We start from the raw sequence: 21,175 nt of genomic DNA, 5'->3' as shown, positions 1-21,175 counted from the left end.
AAGACACGTTTATTTTCCTTTCCCTCCAGGAATATCTGTCATGTGATTGATTGTGTCTTCTTGACCTTTCCTCTCAGAAAAGGTTCATAATGTGTGCCTTATTTTATTTTCCTTGTAAAATTATTGTTGAATTGAAAGGCTAACCTTATGAACTCTTCTTGCCGGTTTCATATCACTTCTTCCTGAATAAGTATGATAATTCCACATAGGTTTACACTCTTCTTTCTAAATTAACTTTGCCAATATCAGGTTTCGTTTTGCTTCGTCAACACTATGCTTAATATTTTAAGACTTGAAAAATCAGTAATAGTGCTATCTGCATAGCTGCATTTTGTAGTAAAGTACTTGTTGAATAAACGGGATGATCCTTATGACTCCTAGATTATCCAGTCATTTAATTAAGAATAACAGTACCTCAAGTAAATGGTGGTCACTTTGATGAGGATGCAGCACAAGGGGTAGAGATGAAAGTGTCCCCTTTCGCACTCCAATCGTCGCCAGTGTTATAATGAAAAAACGATCAATGGTTCTTTAGAATCACGCTTTATTTTCATCTCCACTTCTCCTCATCAGCTCTTCACATCTCCTCTTCTCTCAGCTCTCTCTCCCAACATTCTATTGTGAACTCCTCTACCTAACAGTCAGAACATTCCATTCTAAAGGGAAGGTGAGGGGGGAACGTACCACTTATATTTAAATATGTCATAACCTCTAATCTAACAAAATCTGCCTATATGTAATTACATGTTGCTACCTTAAAATATTACAACTAAATTACAACAGTCATCTTCATTGAGGCTGCCCTCAATGCTTCCAGAGTTGCTGGACTCTCCTGTGAGAGGGAGCAGCATCTCTGACTATCACATTTGGAGTCAGGGTTTGAGAGACCCTGGGCTCCCTATCTAGGACTGGAGGTGGGAAATCTTCCAGGTCACTAGGGTCCCCCTCTGTGAGGCCATCATCAGAGGGATTGTTTTTAGCAAACTCTGCCAAAAGCTCCTAGGGCTGTACTTTGGTAGGGTTTGAACCAGTTTTAATCTTTTTGATTTTGCAGCGAGACCTTAACTCCGACATCCTAAGATGCAGGTAAGGGGTGAGGTTGAGTTCCACCACAATCTCTTCTGCATTAGACATTATGTTTCTAAAAGTTGGAATACTTTTTGAGAATCTAAAACTATCTCTAGAACTTAATTCAAACTTTTACAAAACTTTTAAACTCTAAAAGAAATGCTAACAGGACTAACACAAGGCTTTTACAGGACTTTTAAAAATTTAGAAAAATAGCTAAAATTTCAAAAATCAGTTTCTAATGACAATTTTTGGAATTTAGTCGTGTGATCAGGTATTGGCTGAGTAGTCCAGCAAATGCAAAGTCTTGTACCCCACCGCTGATCCACCAATGTAGGAAGTTGGCTCTGTATGTCCTATTTCAAAGTAAGAAATAGCATGCACGGACTCCAAGGGTTCCCCCTAGAGGTAAGATAGTGGCAAAAAGAGATAATTCTAATGCTCTATTTTGTGGTAGTGTGGTCGAGCAGTAGGCTTATCAGAGGGTAGTGTTAAGCATTTGTTGTACACACACAGGCAATAAATGGGGAACACACACTCAAAGACAATTCCAGGCCAATAGGTTTTTATATAGAAAAATATATTTTCTTAGTTTATTTTAAGAACCACAGGCTCAAGCTTTACAAACAATACTTTAAATGAAAGGTATTTCACTTAGGAACTTTAAATTAGCAAAATAGCATATACAGTTTTCACACAAATGGCAATAAGCTATTTTAAAACTGGACACAGTGCAATTTTCAACAGTTCCTGGGGGAGGGAAGTGTTTGTTAGTTTTGCAGGTAAGTAAACCACCTACAGGGTTCAAAGTTGGGTCCAAGGTAGCCCACCGTTGGGGGTTCAGAGCAACCCCAAAGTTACTACACCAGCAGCTCAGGGCCGGTCAGGTTCAGAGGTCAAAGTGGTGCCCAAAACGCATAGGCTTCAATGGAGAAGGGGGTGCCCCGGTTCCAGTCTGCCAGCAGGTAAGTACCCGCGTCTTCGGAGGGCGGACCAGTGGGGTTTTGTAGGGCACCAGGGGGGACACAAGTCAGCACAAAAAGTACATCCTCAGCGGCACGGGGGCGGCCGGGTGCAGTGTGCAAACAGGCGTCGGGTTTGCAATGGAGTTCAATGGGAGACCAAGGGGTCTCTTCAGCGATGCAGGCAGGCAAGGGGGGGGGCTCCTCGGGGTAGCCACCACCTGGGCAAGGGAGAGGGCCACCTGGGGGTCGCTCCTGCACTGGAGGTCGGATCCTTCAGGTCCTGGGGGTTGCGGGTGCAATGTCCTTACCAGGCATCGGGTCTTTGAAGCAGGCAGTCGCGGTCAGGGGGAGCCTCTGGATTCCCTCTGCAGGCGTCGCTGTGGGGGTCCAGGGGGATCAACTCTGGCTACTCACGGACTTGCAGTCGCCAGGGAGTCCTCCCTGTAGCGTTGGTTCTCCACAAGTCGAGCCGGGGGCGTCGGGTGCAGAGTGCAAAGTCTCACGCTTCCGGCGGGAATCGTGTGTTCTTTCAAAGTTGCTTCTTTGTTGCAAAGATGCTTCTTCCTTGGAGCAGAACCACTGTCCTCTGGAGTTCTTGGTCCTTTTAGATGCAGGGTAGTCCTCTGAGGCTTCAGAGGTCGCTGGACCCTGTGAAACGCGTCGCTGGAGCAGTTCTTTTGAAGTGGGGAGACAGGCCGGTAGAGCTGGGGCCAAAGCAGTTGGTGTCTCCGTCTTCTCTGCAGGGCTTTCAGGTCAGCAGGCCTTCTTCATCTTAGGTTGCAGGAATATATCTTGCTGGGTTCTGGGAGCCCCTAAATACACGATTTAGGGGTGTGTTTAGGTCTGGGGGGTTAGTAGCCAATGGCTACTAGCCCCGAGGGTGGCTACACCCTCTTTGTGCCTCCTCCCTGAGGGGAGGGGGGCACATCCCTAATCCTATTGGGGGAATCATCCATCTGCAAGATGGAGGATTTCTAAAAGTCAGAGTCACCTCAGCTCAGGACACCTTAGGGGCTGTCCTGACTGGCCAGTGACTCCTCCTTGTTTTTCTCATTATCTCCTCCGGCCTTGCCGGCAAAAGTGGGGCCGTGGCCGGAGGGGGCGGGCAACTCCACTAGCTGGAGTGCCCTGGGGTGTTGTAACAAAGGGGGTGAGCCTTTGAGGCTCACCGCCAGGTGTTACAGTTCCTGCAGGAGGAGGTGAGAAGCACCTCCACCCAGTACAGGCTTTGTTACTAGCCACAGAGTGACAAAGGCACTCTCCCCATGTGGCCAGCAACATGTCTGGTGTGTGGCAGGCTGCTAAAACTAGCCAGCCCACACTGGTAGTCGGGTATGGTTTCAGGGGGCATCTCTAAGATGCCCTCTGGGGTGTATTTCACAATACAATGTACACTGGCATCAGTGTGCATTTATTGTGCTGAGAAGTTTGATACCAAACTTCACAGTTTTCAGTGTAGCCATTATGGTGCTGTGGATTTCGTGTATGACAGACTCCCAGACCATATACTCTTAAGGCTACCCTGCACTTACAATGTCTACAGTTTTGCTTAGACACTGTAGGGGCATAGTGCTCATGCACTTATGCCCTCACCTATGGTATAGTGCCCCCTGCCTTAGGGCTTTAAGGCCTGCTAGAGGGGTGACTTATCTATACCAGTAGGCAGTGTGAGGTTGGCATGGCACCCTGAGGGGAGTGCCATGTCGACTTAGTCATTTTATCCCCACCAGCACACACAAGCTGGCAAGCAGTGTGTCTGTGCTGAGTGAGGGGTCTCCAGGGTGGCATAAGACATGCTGCAGCCCTTAAAGACCTTCCCTGGCATCAGGGCCCTTGGTACCAGGGGTACCAGTTACAAGGGACTTACCTGGATGCCAGGGTGTGCCAATTGTGGAAACAAAGGTACAGGTTAGGGAAAGAACACTTGTGCTGGGGCCTGGTTAGCAGGCCTCAGCACACTTTCAAATCATAACTTGGCATCAGCAAAGGCAAAAAGTCAGGGGGTAACCATGCCAAGGAGGCATTTCCTTACACAGGCCGGTAGAGCTGGGGCCAAAGCAGTTGGTGTCTCAGTCTTCTCTGCAGGGCTTCCAGGTCAGCAGTCCTCCTTCGTCTTAGGTTGCAGGAATCTCGTTTCCTAGGTTCTGAGGAGCCCCTAAATACTGAATTTAGGGGTGTGTTTAGGTCTGGGGGGTTAGTAGCCAATGGCTACTAGCCCTGAGGGTGGCTACACCCTCTTTGTGCCTCCTCCCTGAGGGGAGGGGGGCACATCCCTAATCCTATTGGGGAAATCTTCCAAAATCAAGATGGAGGATTTCTAAAGGCAGGGGTCACCTCAGCTCAGGACACCTTAGGGGCTGTCCTGACTGGTGGGTGACTCCTCCTTGTTTTTCTCATTATCTCCCCTGGACTTGCCGCCAAAAGTGGGGGCGGTGTCCAGGGGGCGGGCATCTCCACTAGCTGGAGTGCCCTGGGGCATTGTAACACGTAGCCTGAGCCTTTGAGGCTCACTGCTAGGTGTTACAGTTCCTGCAGGGGGGAGGTGTGAAGCACCTCCACCCAGAGCAGTCTTTTGTTTCTGTCCTCAGAGAGCACAAAGGCCCTCACCTCATGGGGTCAGAAACTTGTCTCTCAGCAGCAGGCTGGCACAGACCAGTCAGTCCTGCACTGAATAATTGGGTAAAATACAGGGGTCATCTCTAAGATGCCCTCTGTGTGCATTTTTTAATAAATCCAACACAGGCAATCAGTGTGGTTTTATTATTCTGAGAAGTTTGATACCAAACTTCCCAATATTCAGTGTAGCCGTTATGGAGCTGTGGAGTTCATTTTTGACAGACTCCCAGACCATATACTCTTATGGCTACCCTGCACTTACAATGTCTAAGGTTTTGCTTAGACACTGTAGGGGCATAGTGCTCATGCACCTATGCCCTCACCTGTGGTATAGTGCACCCTGCCTTAGGGCTGTAAGGCCTGCTAGAGGGGTGACTTACCTATGCCATAGGCAGTGTGAGGTTGGCATGGCACCGAGGGGAGTGCCATGTCGACTTAGTCATTTTCTCCCCAAGGGCACAGACAAGCTGGCAAACAGTGTGTCTGTGCTGAATGAGGGGTCCAAAGGGTGGCATAAGACATGCTGCAGCCCTTAGAGACCTTCCCTGGCATCAGGGCCCTTGGTACCAGGGGTACCAGTCACAAGGGACTTACCTGGGTGCCAGGGCTGTGCCACTTGTGGAGATAATGGTACATTTTAGGTGAAAGAACGCTGGTGCTGGGGCCTGGTTAGCAGGGTCCCAGCACACTTCTCAGTCAAGTCAGCATCAGTATCAGGCAAAAAGTGGGGGGTAATTGCAACAGGGAGCCATTTCCTTACAGCATCCCATTCCCCTTGAATGGTATGATTGTTGAGATGATCTCCCCAACCTATCATTGATGCATCTGTAGTGATTATGGTCTGAAGCACAGGGTCTTGAAATGACCGCCCCTTGATAAGACTGCTGAGATTCCACCATTGAAGGGACATATGTGTTTGCCAGTCCATCAACACTAGATCTTGAAGTTGACCATGTGCCTGAGACAACTGTTTTGAGAGGCACTGTTGTAAGGGCCTCATGTTTAGTCTTGCATGTGGAACTATCGTTATGCAAGATGCCATCATCCCTAGAATTTTCATGATAAATCTTACAGTATATTGTTGATTTGGCTGTATTTGTGGGATGAGATTTTGGAAAGCTTGTATCCTTTGTGTATTTGGATATGCTTGGGCTTTTTGAGTATTTAGAATAGCAACTTGGTAAGTTTGTATTTGTGCTGGTTGAAGGTGTGATTTTTGGTAATTGAGAGTGAACCCTAGTGTATGCAGGGTTTCTATCACATATTGAGTGTGTTGTTGGCATGGTGTAAAATTGCTTGATTTTATCAGCCAATCGTCTAGGTATGGAAAGACGTGAATGTGTTGTCTTCTTAAGTAGGCTACTACTTCTAGACATTTTGTGAACACTCTTGGAGCTGTTGTTATGCCGAATGGCAAAACTTTGAACTGGTAATATTTTCCTGCTATGACGAACCTGAGGTATTTTCTGTGAGCTGGATGGATGGTGTAGGAAGTTGGCTCTGTATATACTATTTCAAAGTAAGAAATAGTGTGCACAGAGTCCAAGGGTTCCCCTTAGAGGTAAGATAGTGACAAAATTAGATAATTCTAATGCTCTATTTTGTGGTAGTGTGGTCAAGCAGTAGGCTTATCAGAGGGTAGTGTTAAGCATTTGTTGTATACACACAGGCAATAAATGAGAAACACACCCTCAAAGACTTACTCCTGGCCAATAGGTTTTTATATAGAACAATATCTTTTCGTAGTTTATTTTAAGAACCACAGGTTCAAGATTTGAAGTAAAGACATAAAATGCAAGGTACTCCACACAGGTAAGTTAGGAACTTTGAATTAAAGCAATATCATATACAGTCTTTGTTAAAATGGCAATAAGCTATTTTAAAAGTGGACACAGTGGAAAAATCAACAGTTCCTGGGGGAGGTACGTAAAGGTTAGATTGTGAGGTAAGTAAGACACTTACAAATCTCAGTTCCTGGGCATAGGCAGCCCACTGTTAGGGGTTCAAAGCCACCCCAAAGTTACCACACCACAAGCTCAGGGCCGGTCAGGTGCAGAGGTCAAAGAGGTGCCCAAAACACATAGGTGCCTATGGAGAACAGGGGTGCTCCCGTTCCAGTCTGCCAGCATGTAAATACCCGCGTCCTCGGGGGCAGACCAGGGGGGTTTTGTAGAGCACTTGGGGGGACACAAGTAGTCACACAAAACACACCCTCAGCGGCACGGGGGGGGGGGCAGGTGCAGTGTGCAAAGCACGCGTCGGGTTTTAGATAGGAAACAATGGAGGGACCCGGGGGTCACTCTGGCGGTGGAGGCATTCAGAGGGGGGGCTTCTCGGGACAGCCCCACCTGGGCTAGGCAGAGGGTCGCCTGGGGGTCACTCCTGCACTGTGGTTTGGTTCCTTCAGGTCCTGGGGGCTGCGGGTGCAGTGCTTGGTCCAGGCGTCGGGTCCCTTGTTACAGGCAGTCGGGTCAGGGGGAGTCTCTGGATTCTCTCTGTAGGAGTCGCTGTGGAGGTCCAGGGAGGTCGTCTCGGGCTACTCAAGGGGTCGCAGTCGCCGGGGAGTCCTCCCTGTGATGTTGCGTTTTCTGGATCTCGAGCTGGGGGTGTCGGGTGCAGAGTGTGAAGTGTCACGCTACCGGCAGGAAGAGTGAGTTCTTTGAAAGTTGCATCTTTATCGCAAAGATGTAGCTGTTGTTGAGCAGAGCCGCTGCTCACGGGAGTTTCTTGGTCCTGAGGGGCAGGGCAGTCCTCTGAGGCTTCAGAGGTCGCTGGTCCCTGTTGGATGCGTCGCTGGTTGCAGGTTTTCGACTCTGGAGACAGGCCGGTAGGGCTGGGGCCAAAGCAGTTGCCTTTTTCCGTCGTCTCTGCAGGCTTGTAGGTCAGCAGTCCTTCTTTATAGTTCAGGTTGCAGGAATCTGATTTCCTGGGTTCTGGGGTGCCCCTAATACTAAATTTAGGGATGTGTTTAGGTCTGGGAGGGCAGTAGCCAATGGCTACTGTCCTGGATAATGGCTACACTCTCTTTGTGCCTCCTCCCTGTGGGGAGGGGGGCGCATCACTAATCCTATTGCGGGAATCCTCCAAAACTAAGATGGAGGATTTCTAAAGGCAGGGGTCACCTCAGCTCAGGGCACCTTAGGGGCTGTCTTGACTAGTGGGTGACTCCTCCTTGTTTTTCTAATTATCTCCTCCAGCCTTGCTGCCAAAAGTGGGGGCAGTGGCCGGAGGGGAGGGCATCTCCACTAGCTGGGATGCCCTGGGGCGCTGTAACAAAGGGGGTGAGCCTTTGAGGCTCACCGCAAGGTGTTACAGTTCCTGCAGGGGGAAGTGTGAAGCACCTCCACCCAGTGCAGGATTTGTTCCTGGCCACAGAGTGACAAAGGCACTCTCCCCATGTTGTCAGCAACTCATCTGGTTGTGGCAGGCTGGCAGAAACTGGTCAGCCCCACACTAGAAGTTGGGTTGGTATTCAGGGGGCATCTCTAAGATGCCCTCTGGGTGCATGTTACAATAAATTGCACACTGGCATCAGTGTGCATTAATTGTGCTGAGAAGTTTGATACCAAACGTCCCAGATTTCAGTGTAGCCATTATGGAACTGTGGAGTTCATGTCTGACAAACTCCCAGACCATATACTCTTATGGCTACCCTGCACTTACAATGTCTAAGGTTTTGCTTAGACACTGTAGGGGCATAGTGCTCCTGCACATATGCCCTCACCTGTGGTATAGTGCACCCTGCCTTAGGGCTGTAAGGCCTGCTAGAGGGGTGACTTACCTATGCCACAGGCAGTGTAAGGTTGGCATGGCACTCTGAGGGGAGTGCCATGTCGACTTAGTCATTTTCTCCTCACCAGCACACACAAGCTGTGAGGCAGTGTGCATGTGCTGAGTGAGGGGTCCTCAGGGTGGCATAAGACATGCTGCAGTCCTTAGAGACCTTCTCTGGCATCAGGGCCCTTGGTACCAGGGGTACCAGTTACAAGGGACTTATCTGAGTGCCAGGGCTGTGCCAAGTGTGGAAGCAAAGGTACAGTTTTGGGAAAGAACATTGGTGCTGGGGCCTGGTTAGCAGGGTCCCAGCACACTTTCAATCAAAAACTTAGCATCAGCAAAGGCAAAAAGTTAAGGGGAAACCATACCAAGGAGGCATTTCCCTACAGATGGGAATATGGAAATACGCATCTTTGAGGTCCAAAGCAGTCATGTAATCTAGTTTTTGTAGTAGTGGAATGACATCCTGGAGAGTTACCATGTGAGGATGTATAGATTGAGAGGCCTGAGGTCCAAGATGGGCCTGAGGATGCCATCTTTTTTGGGAATGAGGAAGTATAGTGAGTATACTCCTGTTCCCTGTTGAGAATGTGGAACCAATTCTATTGCTTGTTTTAATAGTAGAGATTGTACCTCTTGTTGCAGCTGAACGTTATGCTCTGGGGACAATTTGTGGTAACGTGGTGGAATGTTTGGAGGGGTGGAGATTAATTCCAGGCAATAGCCATTGTGGATAATTGATAACATCCAATTCTTTGGTGATATTTTGCCAATGAGAGTGGAATTGCTGTAGTCTTCTCCCCACAGGAGATGTGTGGGGTGGGAAGGAAGTCACTGCTTAGATGGTGTAGTGGCTTGTTTTGAGGCTTGGAACTTGCCTCTGGTCCTGAAATATGGTCCTCTATAGGACCCTCAAAATCCTCCTCTTTGATATTGAGTTTGTTGTCCCTGCTTTGTCTGGGAGGTGGAAGCGTCAGATGATTGTGGCTTAAATCCTCCTCTAAACTGTGGTCTGCGAAAGGAGCCTCTATTTGGTGTGGTATATAATGCTCACATTGCCTTTGCAGTATCTGAGTCTTTTCTCAGTTTTTCTATAGTGGTGTCTACTTCAGGGCCAAATAAATGCTTCTTATCAAAAGGCATATGAAGGACTGCCAGTTGAATTTCTGGTTTAAAACCAGAGGAGCGTAGCCATGCATGCCTTCTAATTGTAATGGCAGTGTTGACGCTCCTTGCGGCTGTATCAGCAGCATCGAGGGCAGACCTTATCTGGTTATTACTTATAGCCTGTCCCTTTTCTACCACCTGTTGTGCCCATTTTTGATGCTCTTTTGGGAGGTGCTGTATAAATTCTTGCATCTCATCACAATGGGCTCTATCATATCTGGCCAGAAGTGCTTGAGAATTGGCAATTCTCCAATGGTTTGCCACTTGTGTGGCTACTCTTTTGCCAGCAGCATCAAACTTTGTACTTTCCTTATCAGGAGGACGAGCGTCTCCTGATGACTGGCTCTTAGCTTTTTTTCTAGCCGCGCTGACTACCACTGAGTCCAAAGGAACCTGATGTGTAATGTAGTCTGGGTCCGTAGGGGCAGGTTTATATTTTTTGTCGATTCTAGAGGTAATGACTCTAGCTTTGACAGGCTCACTAAAAATGTGTTCAGCATGTTTAACCATTCCAGGCAACATTGGGAGACACTGGTATCTGGAGTAAGTGGGAGAGAGAGTGTTGAATAAAAAATCCTCTTCCAAAGGATCAGAGTGCATAAGCTCCCCATGATAAGTAGCTGCCCTAGAGACTACCTGAGTGTAGGCCGTAGTGTCTTCTGGTGGAGAAGGTTTAAAGGGGTATAGATCAGGATCATTATCTGAAATGGGATCAGGGTCATAGAGATCCCATGGGTCCACTGTATCTCCATGCGAGTATAATGAGTGTGTTGGAGAAAACAATGGTGGTGGACTACTGTGAGGTGAAAAGGAAAGCTGTGGAGAGTGAGGAGGAGAAGTAGGGAGAGGTGCTGGTTTTTCCTTTTGTTTCTGCACTTTTGCTGGTGGTTGAGCAGAGTCTAACTTCTCTTGAAAAGCCAGCTTTCTTTTAGTTTTTAAAGGAGGTGCAGTGATGATTCGACCAGTCTCTTTATATATATGGATTCTTGATTGCCTACCATCCATAACCTCCAATATTAGCTCAATCTCTTCTTCAGAAGCTTTGTGAGATTCTTGCATGGGCTTCGAGATTTGCCTTAGTTTACTCGAAAGTCCTTGTTCCTCTGTGTATGAGTCGGTTGTTTCGGCTCCGAAGCTGGGCATCGCATTTTCGGCTCCGAAGAGTGAAGTCGCTTACTGGTATCCGAGGTGGAAGTTTTAACCGACTTGCTCCGAAGTGGACGGAGGAGTGGCCTTTTGGGCGCCGATCCGGAAGGTCGGTCGTCGACAGTTTTTTTGGGGTCAAACCATGGCCCTGTGGCAGTGGTGTACCCAAGGCCTTCTGTTATTTTTGATATGTAGGCGTATGGGCAGACGTACTCACGTGCTGGCCAGCTGTGATGGGTATATCATCTTCCGATTCTTGCTCGGAGTCGGTGTCACGGATGGAGACTGCTATCTGCGCCTGTTCTTCCTCCATGAAATCGAGATGTTCAGTGCTTTTCGACGCCATTTTTAGTCTTCGGGCCCTGCGATCTCTCAAGGTCTTCTTCGATCGAAACGATTGACAGGGTTCGCAATCTTCCTCTCGATGGTCCGGAGAAAGGCACAAATTACAAACCAGATGTTGGTCTGTATATGTGTACTCCGCGTGGCACCAAGGGCAAAATCGAAATGGAGTCCGATCCATCAGGCTTTCCACACGGTAGACCCGAACAGGCCTGAGTCGGGTGCACGAGCCCCGAAGGGCGAAATGAAGATTCCGACGGTACTACCGGTTCAAAGCTAGATGAGAAACGCGATCGAAACAATGCCGACAATTAAATAGGTTTTCTAAGGTTTTCAAATCAAAATCTCTGAGAGAGAGGAAACATGTCCAAACCCAACAGCGGAAAGAAAACAATCTTAGAATGGAGTCGAAGCCCATGCACACTGTAACCGAGAGGAGGAGTCACTCGATCCCGTGACTCCGAAAAGACTTCTTCAAAGAAAAACAACTTGTAACACTCCGAGCCCAACACTAGATGTCGGAAGAGCTATGCAGAGCATGTGTATATGTGTTTTTGCATAATTTATGCGTCACTCTAACCCTGAAAGGGCATTGGATTGACTTATACTGGGTGCTCCCTTGTGTCTGGACAAAGCTGTACCCCTCTGAAGAGCTCTAATGAGAGCGAAACACGTGTCAGGGGTTGCTTTACTCATTCCAGGTTGGCTTGGACGGTATTTGACCAGTCCAAAGCTGTAATACTGTGCCTGGAGTGGTAAATGGCTTTTGTCATTTTACAGCTCAGCGAGGATGACACTATGTCAATCCTATGCTTAAAGATTTTGCTGTACAAATGGCAAAAGACTTTGTCACTATCTAGCTCGGCGAGCATAGCACTGTGCTGATCCTATGCTTAAAAACTTTTCTAGATAAGCAGACATTTGAGGTGAGCAAATTTAGAGTGTCGCTGGTGTTGCAGGGTGCTCCTTACTAGAGCAGCTCTCCATCCAAAATTGGGAACTTCCCAGAGTTCTCCTTTGGTTTTTGCATAATTTATGCGTCACTCTAACCCTGAAAGGGCATTGGTTTGACTTATACTGGGTGCTCCCTTGTGTCTGGACAAAGCTGTACCCCTCTGAAGAGCTCTAATGAGAGCGAAACACGTGTCAGGGGTTGCTTTACTCATTCCAGGTTGGCTTGGATGGTATTTGACCAGTCCAAAGCTGTAATACTGTGCCTGGAGTGGTAAATGGTTTTTGTCATTTTACAGCTCGGCGAAGATGACACTATGTCAATCCTATGCTTAAAGATTTTGCTGTACAAATGGCAAAAGACTGTCACTATCTAGCTCGGCGAGGATAGCACTGTGCTGATCCTATGCATAAAAACTTTGCTAGATAAGCAGACATTTGAGGTGAGCAAATTTAGAGTGTCGCTGGTGTTGCAGGGTGCTCCTTACTAGAGCAGCTCTCCACCTAAAATTGGGAACTTCCCAGAGTTCTCCTTTGGGTTTTGTTTTTTGCATAATTTATGCGTCACTCTAACCCTGAAAGGGCCTTGGTTTGATAATAATTCCTGCAACACTACATGCCATTAACAGATGTCTACAGGGTAAGTAACATTTTCCATTCAATGGTATGTGTAGCTGCAGATAAACATGCTTTCCATAGACTGTAAAGTAGTTCCCTCCCAGAATAAGCGGTGGCTAGCCTGTACGAGTTGGACTAGTTTGAAAAAGTGTTTTAAGTACCGCTCATCCAACATTTTCTTGTTGGGGCGATAACACATCCACACAGTAGTGTTTACTAAATGTGTGTGGTGTGGACCACGTGGCAGCTTTACATATATCTGCCAATGGTATATTTCCTAAGCATGTCATTGAAGCTCCTTTCTTTCTAGTAGACTGTGCTTTAGGAGTTACTAATAACTGTATTTTAGCCTTAAGATAGCAAGTTTGAATATATTTTACAATCCATCTAGCTAATCCTTGTTTTGAAACAGGATTACCCTTATGAGGTTGTACAAAAGCCACAAAGAGTTGTTTAGATTTTCTGAAATCTTTTGTTTTATCTAATTTATATAATACATGAGAGCCCTTTTAACATCAAGGGCATGAAGATCTCTTTCAGCAACTGAATCTGGATGTAGAAAGAAGACTGGCAATCCCACTGATTGGTTGATATGAAATGGTGAAACTACTTTAGGTAGGAATTTTGGGTTTGTCCTAAAGGACTATTTTATTTTTGTGAACTTGGAAGGAAGGTTCTTCTAAAGTGAATGCTTGAATTTCACAAACTCTTCTTAAAGTGATTGGTACTAAGAAAGCAACCTTCCATGACAAAAATTGAAGAGGGCAACAATGCATGTGTTCAAATGGTGGGCCCATTTGCCTTGAGAGCATTATGTTAAGATTCCAGGCTGGAGTTGGTGAAGCTCTAGGTGGAATAATTCTTTTAAGGCATTCCATGAAAGCTTTAATAACAGGAATCCTAAACAGATAAGTATGCTGTCTGTTTTGGAGGTAAGCAGCTGTATGGAAATGCCTCCTTGGCATGGTTACCCCCTGACTTTTTGCCTTTGCTGATGCCAAGTTATGATTTGAAAGTGTGCTGAGGCCTGCTAACCAGGCCCCAGCACCAGTGCTCTTTCCCTAACCTGTACTTTTGTTTCCACAATTGGCACACCCTGGCATCCAGGTAAGTCCCTTGTAACTGGTACCCCTGGTACCAAGGGCCCTGATGCCAGGGAAGGTCTCTAAAGGCTGCAGCATGTCTTTTGCCACCCTGGGGACCCCTCAATCAGCACAGACACACTGCTTGCCAGCTTGTGTGTGCTAGTGGGGATAAAAAGACTAAGTCGACATGGCACTCCCCTCAGGGTGCCATGCCAACCTCACACTGCCTATAGGTATAGATAAGTCACCCCTCTAGCAGGCCTTACAGCCCTAAGGCAGGGTGCACTATACCATAGGTGAGGGCATAAGTGCATGAGCACTATGCCCCTACAGTGTCTAAGCAAAACCTTAGATCTTGTAAGTGCAGGGTAGCCATAAGAGTATATGGCTGGGAGTCTGTCATGCATGAACTCCACAGCACCATAATGGCTACACTGAAAAATGTGAAGTTTAGTATCAAACTTCTCAGCACAATAAATGCACACTGGTGCCAGTGTACCTTTTATTGTAACATACACCCCAGAGGGCACCTTAGAGGTGCCCCCTGAAACCTTAACCGACTACCCGTGTAGGCTGACTGGTTTTAGCAGCCTGCCACACACCAGACAGGTTGCTGACCACATGGGGAGAGTGCCTTTGTCACTCTGTGGCTAGTAACAAAGCCTGTACTGGGTGGAGGTGCTTCTCACCTCCCCCTGCAGGAACTGTAACACCTGGCGGTGAGCCTCAAAGGCTCACCCCCTTTGTTACAGCACCCCAGGGCACCCCAGCTAGTGGAGTTGACCGCCCCCTCGGGCCACGGCCCCACTTTTGGCGGCAAGGCCGGAGGAGATAATGAGAAAAACAAGGAGGAGTCACTGGCCAGTCAGGACAGCCCCTAAGGTGCCCTGAACTGAGGTGACTCTGACTTTTAGAAATCCTCCATCTTGCAGATGGAGGATTCCCCCAATAGGGATAGGGATGTGCCCCCTCCCCTCAGGGAGGAGGCACAAAGAGGGTGTAGCCACCTTCAGGGCTAGTAGCCATTGGCTACTAACCCCCCAGACCTAAACACACCCCTAAATTCAGTATTTAGGGGCTCCCCAGAACCTAGGAACTCAGATTCCTGCAACCTAAGAAGAGGACTGCTGAACTGAAAAACCTGCAGAGAAGACGGAGACACCAACTGCTTTGGCCCCAGCTCTACCAGCCTGTCTCCCCACTTCTAAAGACACTGCTCCAGCGACGCGTTCCCAGGGTCCAGCAACCTCTGAAGCCTCAGAGGACTACCCTGCATCTAGAAGGACCAAGAACTCCCGAGGACAGCGGCTCTGTTGCCCAAAGACTGCAACTTTGCAACAAAGAAGCAACTTTGAAACAACACATGTTTCCCTCCGGAAGCGTGAGACTTTGCACTCTGCACCCGACACCCCCGGCTCGACTTATGGAGAACAAGCACCACAGGGAGAACTCCCCGGCGACTACGAGACGGTGAGTAGCCAGAGTTGACCCCCCCTGAGCCCCCACAGCAACGCCTGCAGAGGGAATCCCGAGGCTCCCCCTGACCGCGATTGCCTGCTTCAAAGACCCGACGCCTGGTAAAGACTCTGCACCCGCAGCCCCCAGGACCTGAAGGATCCGACCTCCAGTGCAGGAGCGACCCCCAGGTGGCCCTCTCCCTTGCCCAGGTGGTGGCTACCCCGAGGAGCCCCCCCCCCTTGCCTGCCTGCATCGCTGAAGAGACCCCTTGGTCTCCCACTGATTTCTATTGCGAACCCGACGCTGGTTTGCACACTGCATTCACCTGCCCCCGTGCCGCTGAGGGTGTACTTTCTGTGCTGACTTGTGTCCCCCCCCAGTGCCCTACAAAACCCCCCTGGTCTGCCCTCCGAGGACGCGGGACCTTACCTGCTGGCAGACTGGAACCGGGGCACCCCCTTCTCCAATGAAGCCTATGCGTTTTGGGCACCACTTTGACCTCTGCACCTGACCGGCCCTGAGCTGCTGGTGTGGTAACTTTGGGGTTGCTCTGAACCCCCAACGGTGGGCTACCTTGGACCCAACTTTGAACCCTGTAGGTGGTTTACTTACCTGCAAAAACTAACAAACACTTACCTCCCCCAGGAACTGTTGAAAATTGAAGTGTCTAGTTTTAAAATAGCTATATGTCATTTATGTGAAAACTGTATATTTTGCTAATTCAAATTTCCTAAAGTTCTTACATGAAATACCTTTCATTTGAAGTATTACTTGTAAATCTTGAACCTGTGGTTCTTAAAATAAAATAAGAAAAGATATTTTTCTATACAAAAACCTATTGGTCTGGAATTGTCATTGATTGTGTGTTCCTCATTTATTGCCTGTGTATATGTACAACAAATGCTTAACACTTCCCTCTGATAAGCCTACTGCTCGACCACACTACCACAAAATAGAGCATTAGAATTATCTCTTTTTGCCACTATCTTCCCTCCAAGGGGAACCCTAGGACTCTGTGCATACTATTCCTTACTTTGAAATAGTGCATACAGAGCCAACTTCCTCCAGCAGCTATTGCTGTTAAATGGATTTTAATAGAGGAATATGTAAGATTTGCTCTTTGTAAATGAAGCAAATAACAGACAATATCCTGTACCAATGCTTTAAGTGGATTAATGTTTTTGGGTTGACAGTAATTTACAAAACGTTTCCATTTAGCTGCATAACACTGTCTAGTTGTAGGTTTGCCTGCTTCGTTTAGAATATCCATACATTTAGATGGAAGCTGTAGAAAGCCAAACTTTATGACCTCAGGAGCTAAATTGCGAGGTTGAGCATACTGGGATTGGGATGCCTGATTTGGCCTCTGTTTTGAGTCAATAAGTCTGATCTGTTCAAAAGCTTGTGATGTGGTAGTACAGACAGATCCAACAGTGCTGTGTACCAGTGTTACCGTGGCCATGTGGGAGCTGTGAGTATCATAGTGAGGGAGGTGTGACAGATCTTGTTTACCACAAATGGAATTAGTGGAAGAGGAGGAAAAGCGTAAGCAAATATCCCTGACCAATTGATCCATAGAGCATTGCCTTTGGATTGAGGGTGTGGGTACCTGGATGCGAAGTTTGGGCCTTTCGCGTTTTCGGTTGTGGCGAAGAGGTCTATGTCTGGGGTTCCCCACATTTGGAAGTATTGTTGAATAACTTGTGGGTGAATCTCCCATTTGTGTATTTGTTACTGCATCCTGCTTAAGAGGTCCGCTAGTAGATTGTGTATTCCTGAGAAAAACTCTGCTAGTAGCTGAATGTGATTGCGAAATGTCCATTTCCAAATTGTCTGTGCTAAGAAGGACAATTGAGATGCGTGTGACCCCCCCCACACACAAAAAAACTGTTTTTGCAGATAGTACATTGTGGTCATGCAGCCTGTACTAATTAACACTGTCTTGTGTGTGATCTACTTTTGAAAAGCCTTGACTGCTAGGAACACTGCCAGTAATTCCAAATGGTTTATGTGATAAGTCTGTTGAATTGAGTTCCATTCCCCTTGCATATTGAGGTTGTTGAGATGGGCTATCAAACCTATCATTGATGCATCTGTGGTGATTATGATCTGTGGCGCAGGGTCCTGAAATGGCCACCCTTTTAATAAGTTGGTGTGATTCCACCATTGCAGAGAGCGGTAAGTCTGGCGGTCCAAAAACACTAGATCCTGAATGTGACCCCTGTACCTGTGACCACTGTTGCGAGATATACTGTTTTAGTGGTCTCATGTTTAGGCGCGCATTGGGTAGTATTGCTATGCATGATGCCATCATACCCAATAGTTTCATGATTAACCTCACAGAGTAAGTGTGGTTGTATTGCAGTTGAGATATGAGATTGTGAAAAGCTTGAATTCTCACAAGGCTAGGGTATGCTAATGCTGATTGAGTGTTCAGAATTGCTCCCAGATATGGTTGTATTTGTGCTGGCAGCAGGTGAGATTTTTGTTAATTGATTGTGAATCCTAGGTTGTGTAGGGTGTCCACTATATTCTGGGTGTGCTGTTGACATGTTTCATTGTACTGGCTTTTATAAACCAGTTGTCCAGATATGGAAAGACATGTATGTGTTGTCTTCTGAGGAATGCTGCAACCAGTGCTAGGCATTTAGTGAAAACCGCTGGTTACTCCAAAGGGTAGTACTTTGAACTGGTAGTGCTTTCCTGCTATAACAAATCTTAGAAATTTGCGGTGTGCCGGATGTATGGGAATGTGGAAATATGCATCTTTTATGTCTAATGCTGTCATGTAATCTTGTTTTTGTAATAGGGGAATGATGTCCTGTAGAGTGACTATGTGAAAGTGTTCTGACAGAATGTACTGATTGACTGAGGGGTCCGAGATCTAAGATTGTACTGAGAGTACCATCTTTCTTTGGTATTAGGAAGCATAGAGAATACACTCCTGACCCTTGTTGGGATATAGGTACGATCGCTATGGTACCTTCGAGTAGAAGTGATTGTACTTCCTGTTTTAATAAGTTGAGATGTTCCGGAGAAAATCTGTGCGAGCGAGGGGGGGTTGTTTGCTGGAGTAGAGAAGTTCTAGGCAATACTCATGTTGGATAATAAATTAATAGAACCCATTGATGTGTAGTAATGTTGGCCCATTGTGGGTAAAAACTGACCAGTCTTCCTTCCGCAAGAGATGTATGCTATGTATGTATGTAAGATAGTCATTGTTTGGTTGAGGTGGAGGAACCTTTTGGGGCGGTTGATTTACCTTCCCCTCTATAATGATTTCTTCTGTAAGAGCATCCAAAGGAGCCTCTGTTGTAGAATTGTGGCCCTTGTTTCTGTTGGGATGTGGATGGTTCTGAACTGTGGCCTATGAAAAGGTCCTTGAGGGGGTGTAGTGTAAAGGGCACCCATAGCTTTTTCAGCTTTCTATGGTGGTATCAACCTCTGCCCCGAATAGGTGTTGCTTATCAAAAGGCACATTCAACACTGCCTGTTGTATTTCTGATTTAAACCCTGAAGTTTTAGCTATGCATGCCTTCTAATGATAATGCTGGTGTTCGTACCACTTGCCTCTGGATCAGCTGCATCTATTGCAGCTCTAGTTTGATTATTACAAATGGCCTGTCCCTCTGTTACTATCTGTTGTGCCCTTTCCTGGTGTTCTGGTGGAAGGTACAGTAACAAATCTTCCAATTAATCCCAATGAGCCCTACCATATCTTGCCAACAGTGCTGGAGAGTTTGCAATCCTCCAATGGTTAGCAGCTTGAGTTGCTACTCTTTTCCTAGCTGTGTTTAATTTACAACTCTCCTTGTCTGGAGGAGGAGCATCCCCTGTAGATTGGCTATTTCCCTTTTCCTTGCTGCACTGACGACTATAGTATCAGGTGACAACTGAGCTCTATTAAAAACCGGATCACCCAGGGTGTAATAATTCTGGATTTTACCGGCTCCTTGAAAATGTCTTCTGCATCTTTAAGCATGCCTGGGAGCATAGGAAGACACTGATACTCCTTTTGAGTAGATATTAGCGTATTAAATAAGAAATCATGCTCAATGGGATCTGTGTGTAATTGTACGTTGTAATACACAGCTGCCCTAACTATAACCTGATTGTAAGAAGTGGTATCTACAGGTGGAGATGGTCTTACGGTGTATAAATCAGGATCATTAGAAGGGATGGGATCTGAATCATACAAGTCCCATGGGTCTATATCCGGATCATATGAATCATCCCCATGTGTTGAGATAGGGGATTGTGGTGAAAATAGTGAAGGTGGTGGAGTGTCAGGTGGTGGAGAAGCAGGGAGCAGAGGAGAATGTTGTGGTGCCTTCGGTTTCTCCTTTTGTTTAAATATTTTTTAGTAGGCGGAGGCCCAGCTTCTACAGTCTCTTAGAAAGTCCATTTTCCCTTAATTGTTGGAAGATGAGAAGCTGATATTCTTTCTGTGTCCTTGTGTACATGGATTTTTCACTGTTTAGCATCCATTACTACCAATATAGGCCTTATTTCAGAAGACTCCTCAGTAACTGGAGCATATCTAAAAGAACTCGATGCCCATGCGCACTGTCACTGAGAAGAGGATTCACTTGATCTTGTGACTCGAAAACCTTCTTAGAAAAAAACCAACTTGTTAACACTCCAAGCCCAACACTTGATGGTCGAGTTACGCGAAGCATGTGTATCTGCAGCTACACATGCCATTGAACATATATAAACACACATACACATGCAGACAAATCTATAAAAATATATACATATATAAACACACACACACACATATATTTATATGCTATCAAAGATCGTGTTTTAAGGTTGTTCCATCATTTTGAAAGGCTAGAAAAGTGAGACAATACGAGATCCACATACTCTAGCCTCAAGTCTGTAAATCTGCAGAAGCTATATTAAGAAAAGGGTCACCACTGGATGGATAATAGTAAATACGTTATTGGCTTGTCATGAAAAGCATTCTACGAAAGGCTACCTTGAGGCTTTTCGGCTGCTGTCGAACCTCCATTACATGCTTGCGTCTCAGCTCTCTCTCCCGGCGTTTGTTATACTCCATCTGGTTGGTGAGCTCTGTCTGGTGCTGAAGCTTTATTAACTCACAACGCATCCTCTGTATGGTGTTAAGGTGGCGAAACTCCAGCTCCTGCATGGACTCATGCTGCCTCAGCAACATCGCATGTTCCAAATCCTTCTGAGTCTGCCGCTTGTTCAGCTCCTAAAATAAACACACATATGCAAAGCAAAACAATTAAATGATGTGTACAGTGGAAAAACAGATTGGAGCTGCCTTTGTAAACACAGATTAGTGCCATCTTTGTAAATTGTTTTTAGAGTTAAAGATACTCCTGTATAAACATAAAAGGAATGAAAACATGCTGATTAACAGGTATAGTATTTTTTATAGATTTCTTCATAAATAATTGAAAGACATTACGGAGTATCACAATAACAGCATGTAGGAAGTTGGCTCTGTATATACTATATCAAAGTAAGAGATAGTGTGCACAGAGTCCAAAGGTTCCCCTTAGAGGTAAGATAGTGTCAAAATTAGATAATTCTAATGCTCTATTTTGTGGTAGTGTGGTCGAGCAGTAGGCTTATCAGAGGGTAGTGTTAAGCATTTGTTGTACACACACAGGCAATAAATGAGGAACACACACTCAAAGATTTAACTCCAGGCCAATAGTTTTTATATAGAAAAATATATTTTCTTAATTAATTTTTTGATCCACAAGTTCAAGATTTGAAATAAATACATAAAAATGCAAGGTACTCCACACAGGTAAGTTAGGAACTTCGAAATAGCGCAGTAACGTATACAGTTTTAGTTAAAATGGCAATAAGCTATTTTAAAAGTGGACACAGTGCAAAAATCCACAGGTCCTGGGGGAGGTAAGTAATGGTTAGTTTTTCAGGTGAGTAAGGAACTTACAAGTTCAAGTTCCTGGCCAAAATTACCTCACCAGCAGCTCA

General features: G+C 46.3%; 1 protein-coding gene across 1 annotated transcript in view; it reads right to left on the bottom strand.

Moving 5' to 3' along the window:
- The window catches only part of TAOK1 (TAO kinase 1), a 959,977-nt gene that overhangs the window by 130,614 nt on the left and 808,188 nt on the right, over nt 1-21,175 (bottom strand). Inside the window, exon 17 of the mRNA XM_069226237.1 lies at nt 20,178-20,417. Coding sequence (XP_069082338.1) covers nt 20,178-20,417 — 240 coding nt within the window. The remainder of the gene's footprint in view (nt 1-20,177; nt 20,418-21,175) is intronic.

This window comes from Pleurodeles waltl, chromosome 3_1 (assembly GCF_031143425.1).
Source record: "Pleurodeles waltl isolate 20211129_DDA chromosome 3_1, aPleWal1.hap1.20221129, whole genome shotgun sequence".
NCBI classification, from domain to species: Eukaryota; Metazoa; Chordata; class Amphibia; order Caudata; family Salamandridae; genus Pleurodeles; species Pleurodeles waltl.
This window is presented reverse-complemented; position numbering and strand designations above follow the sequence as displayed.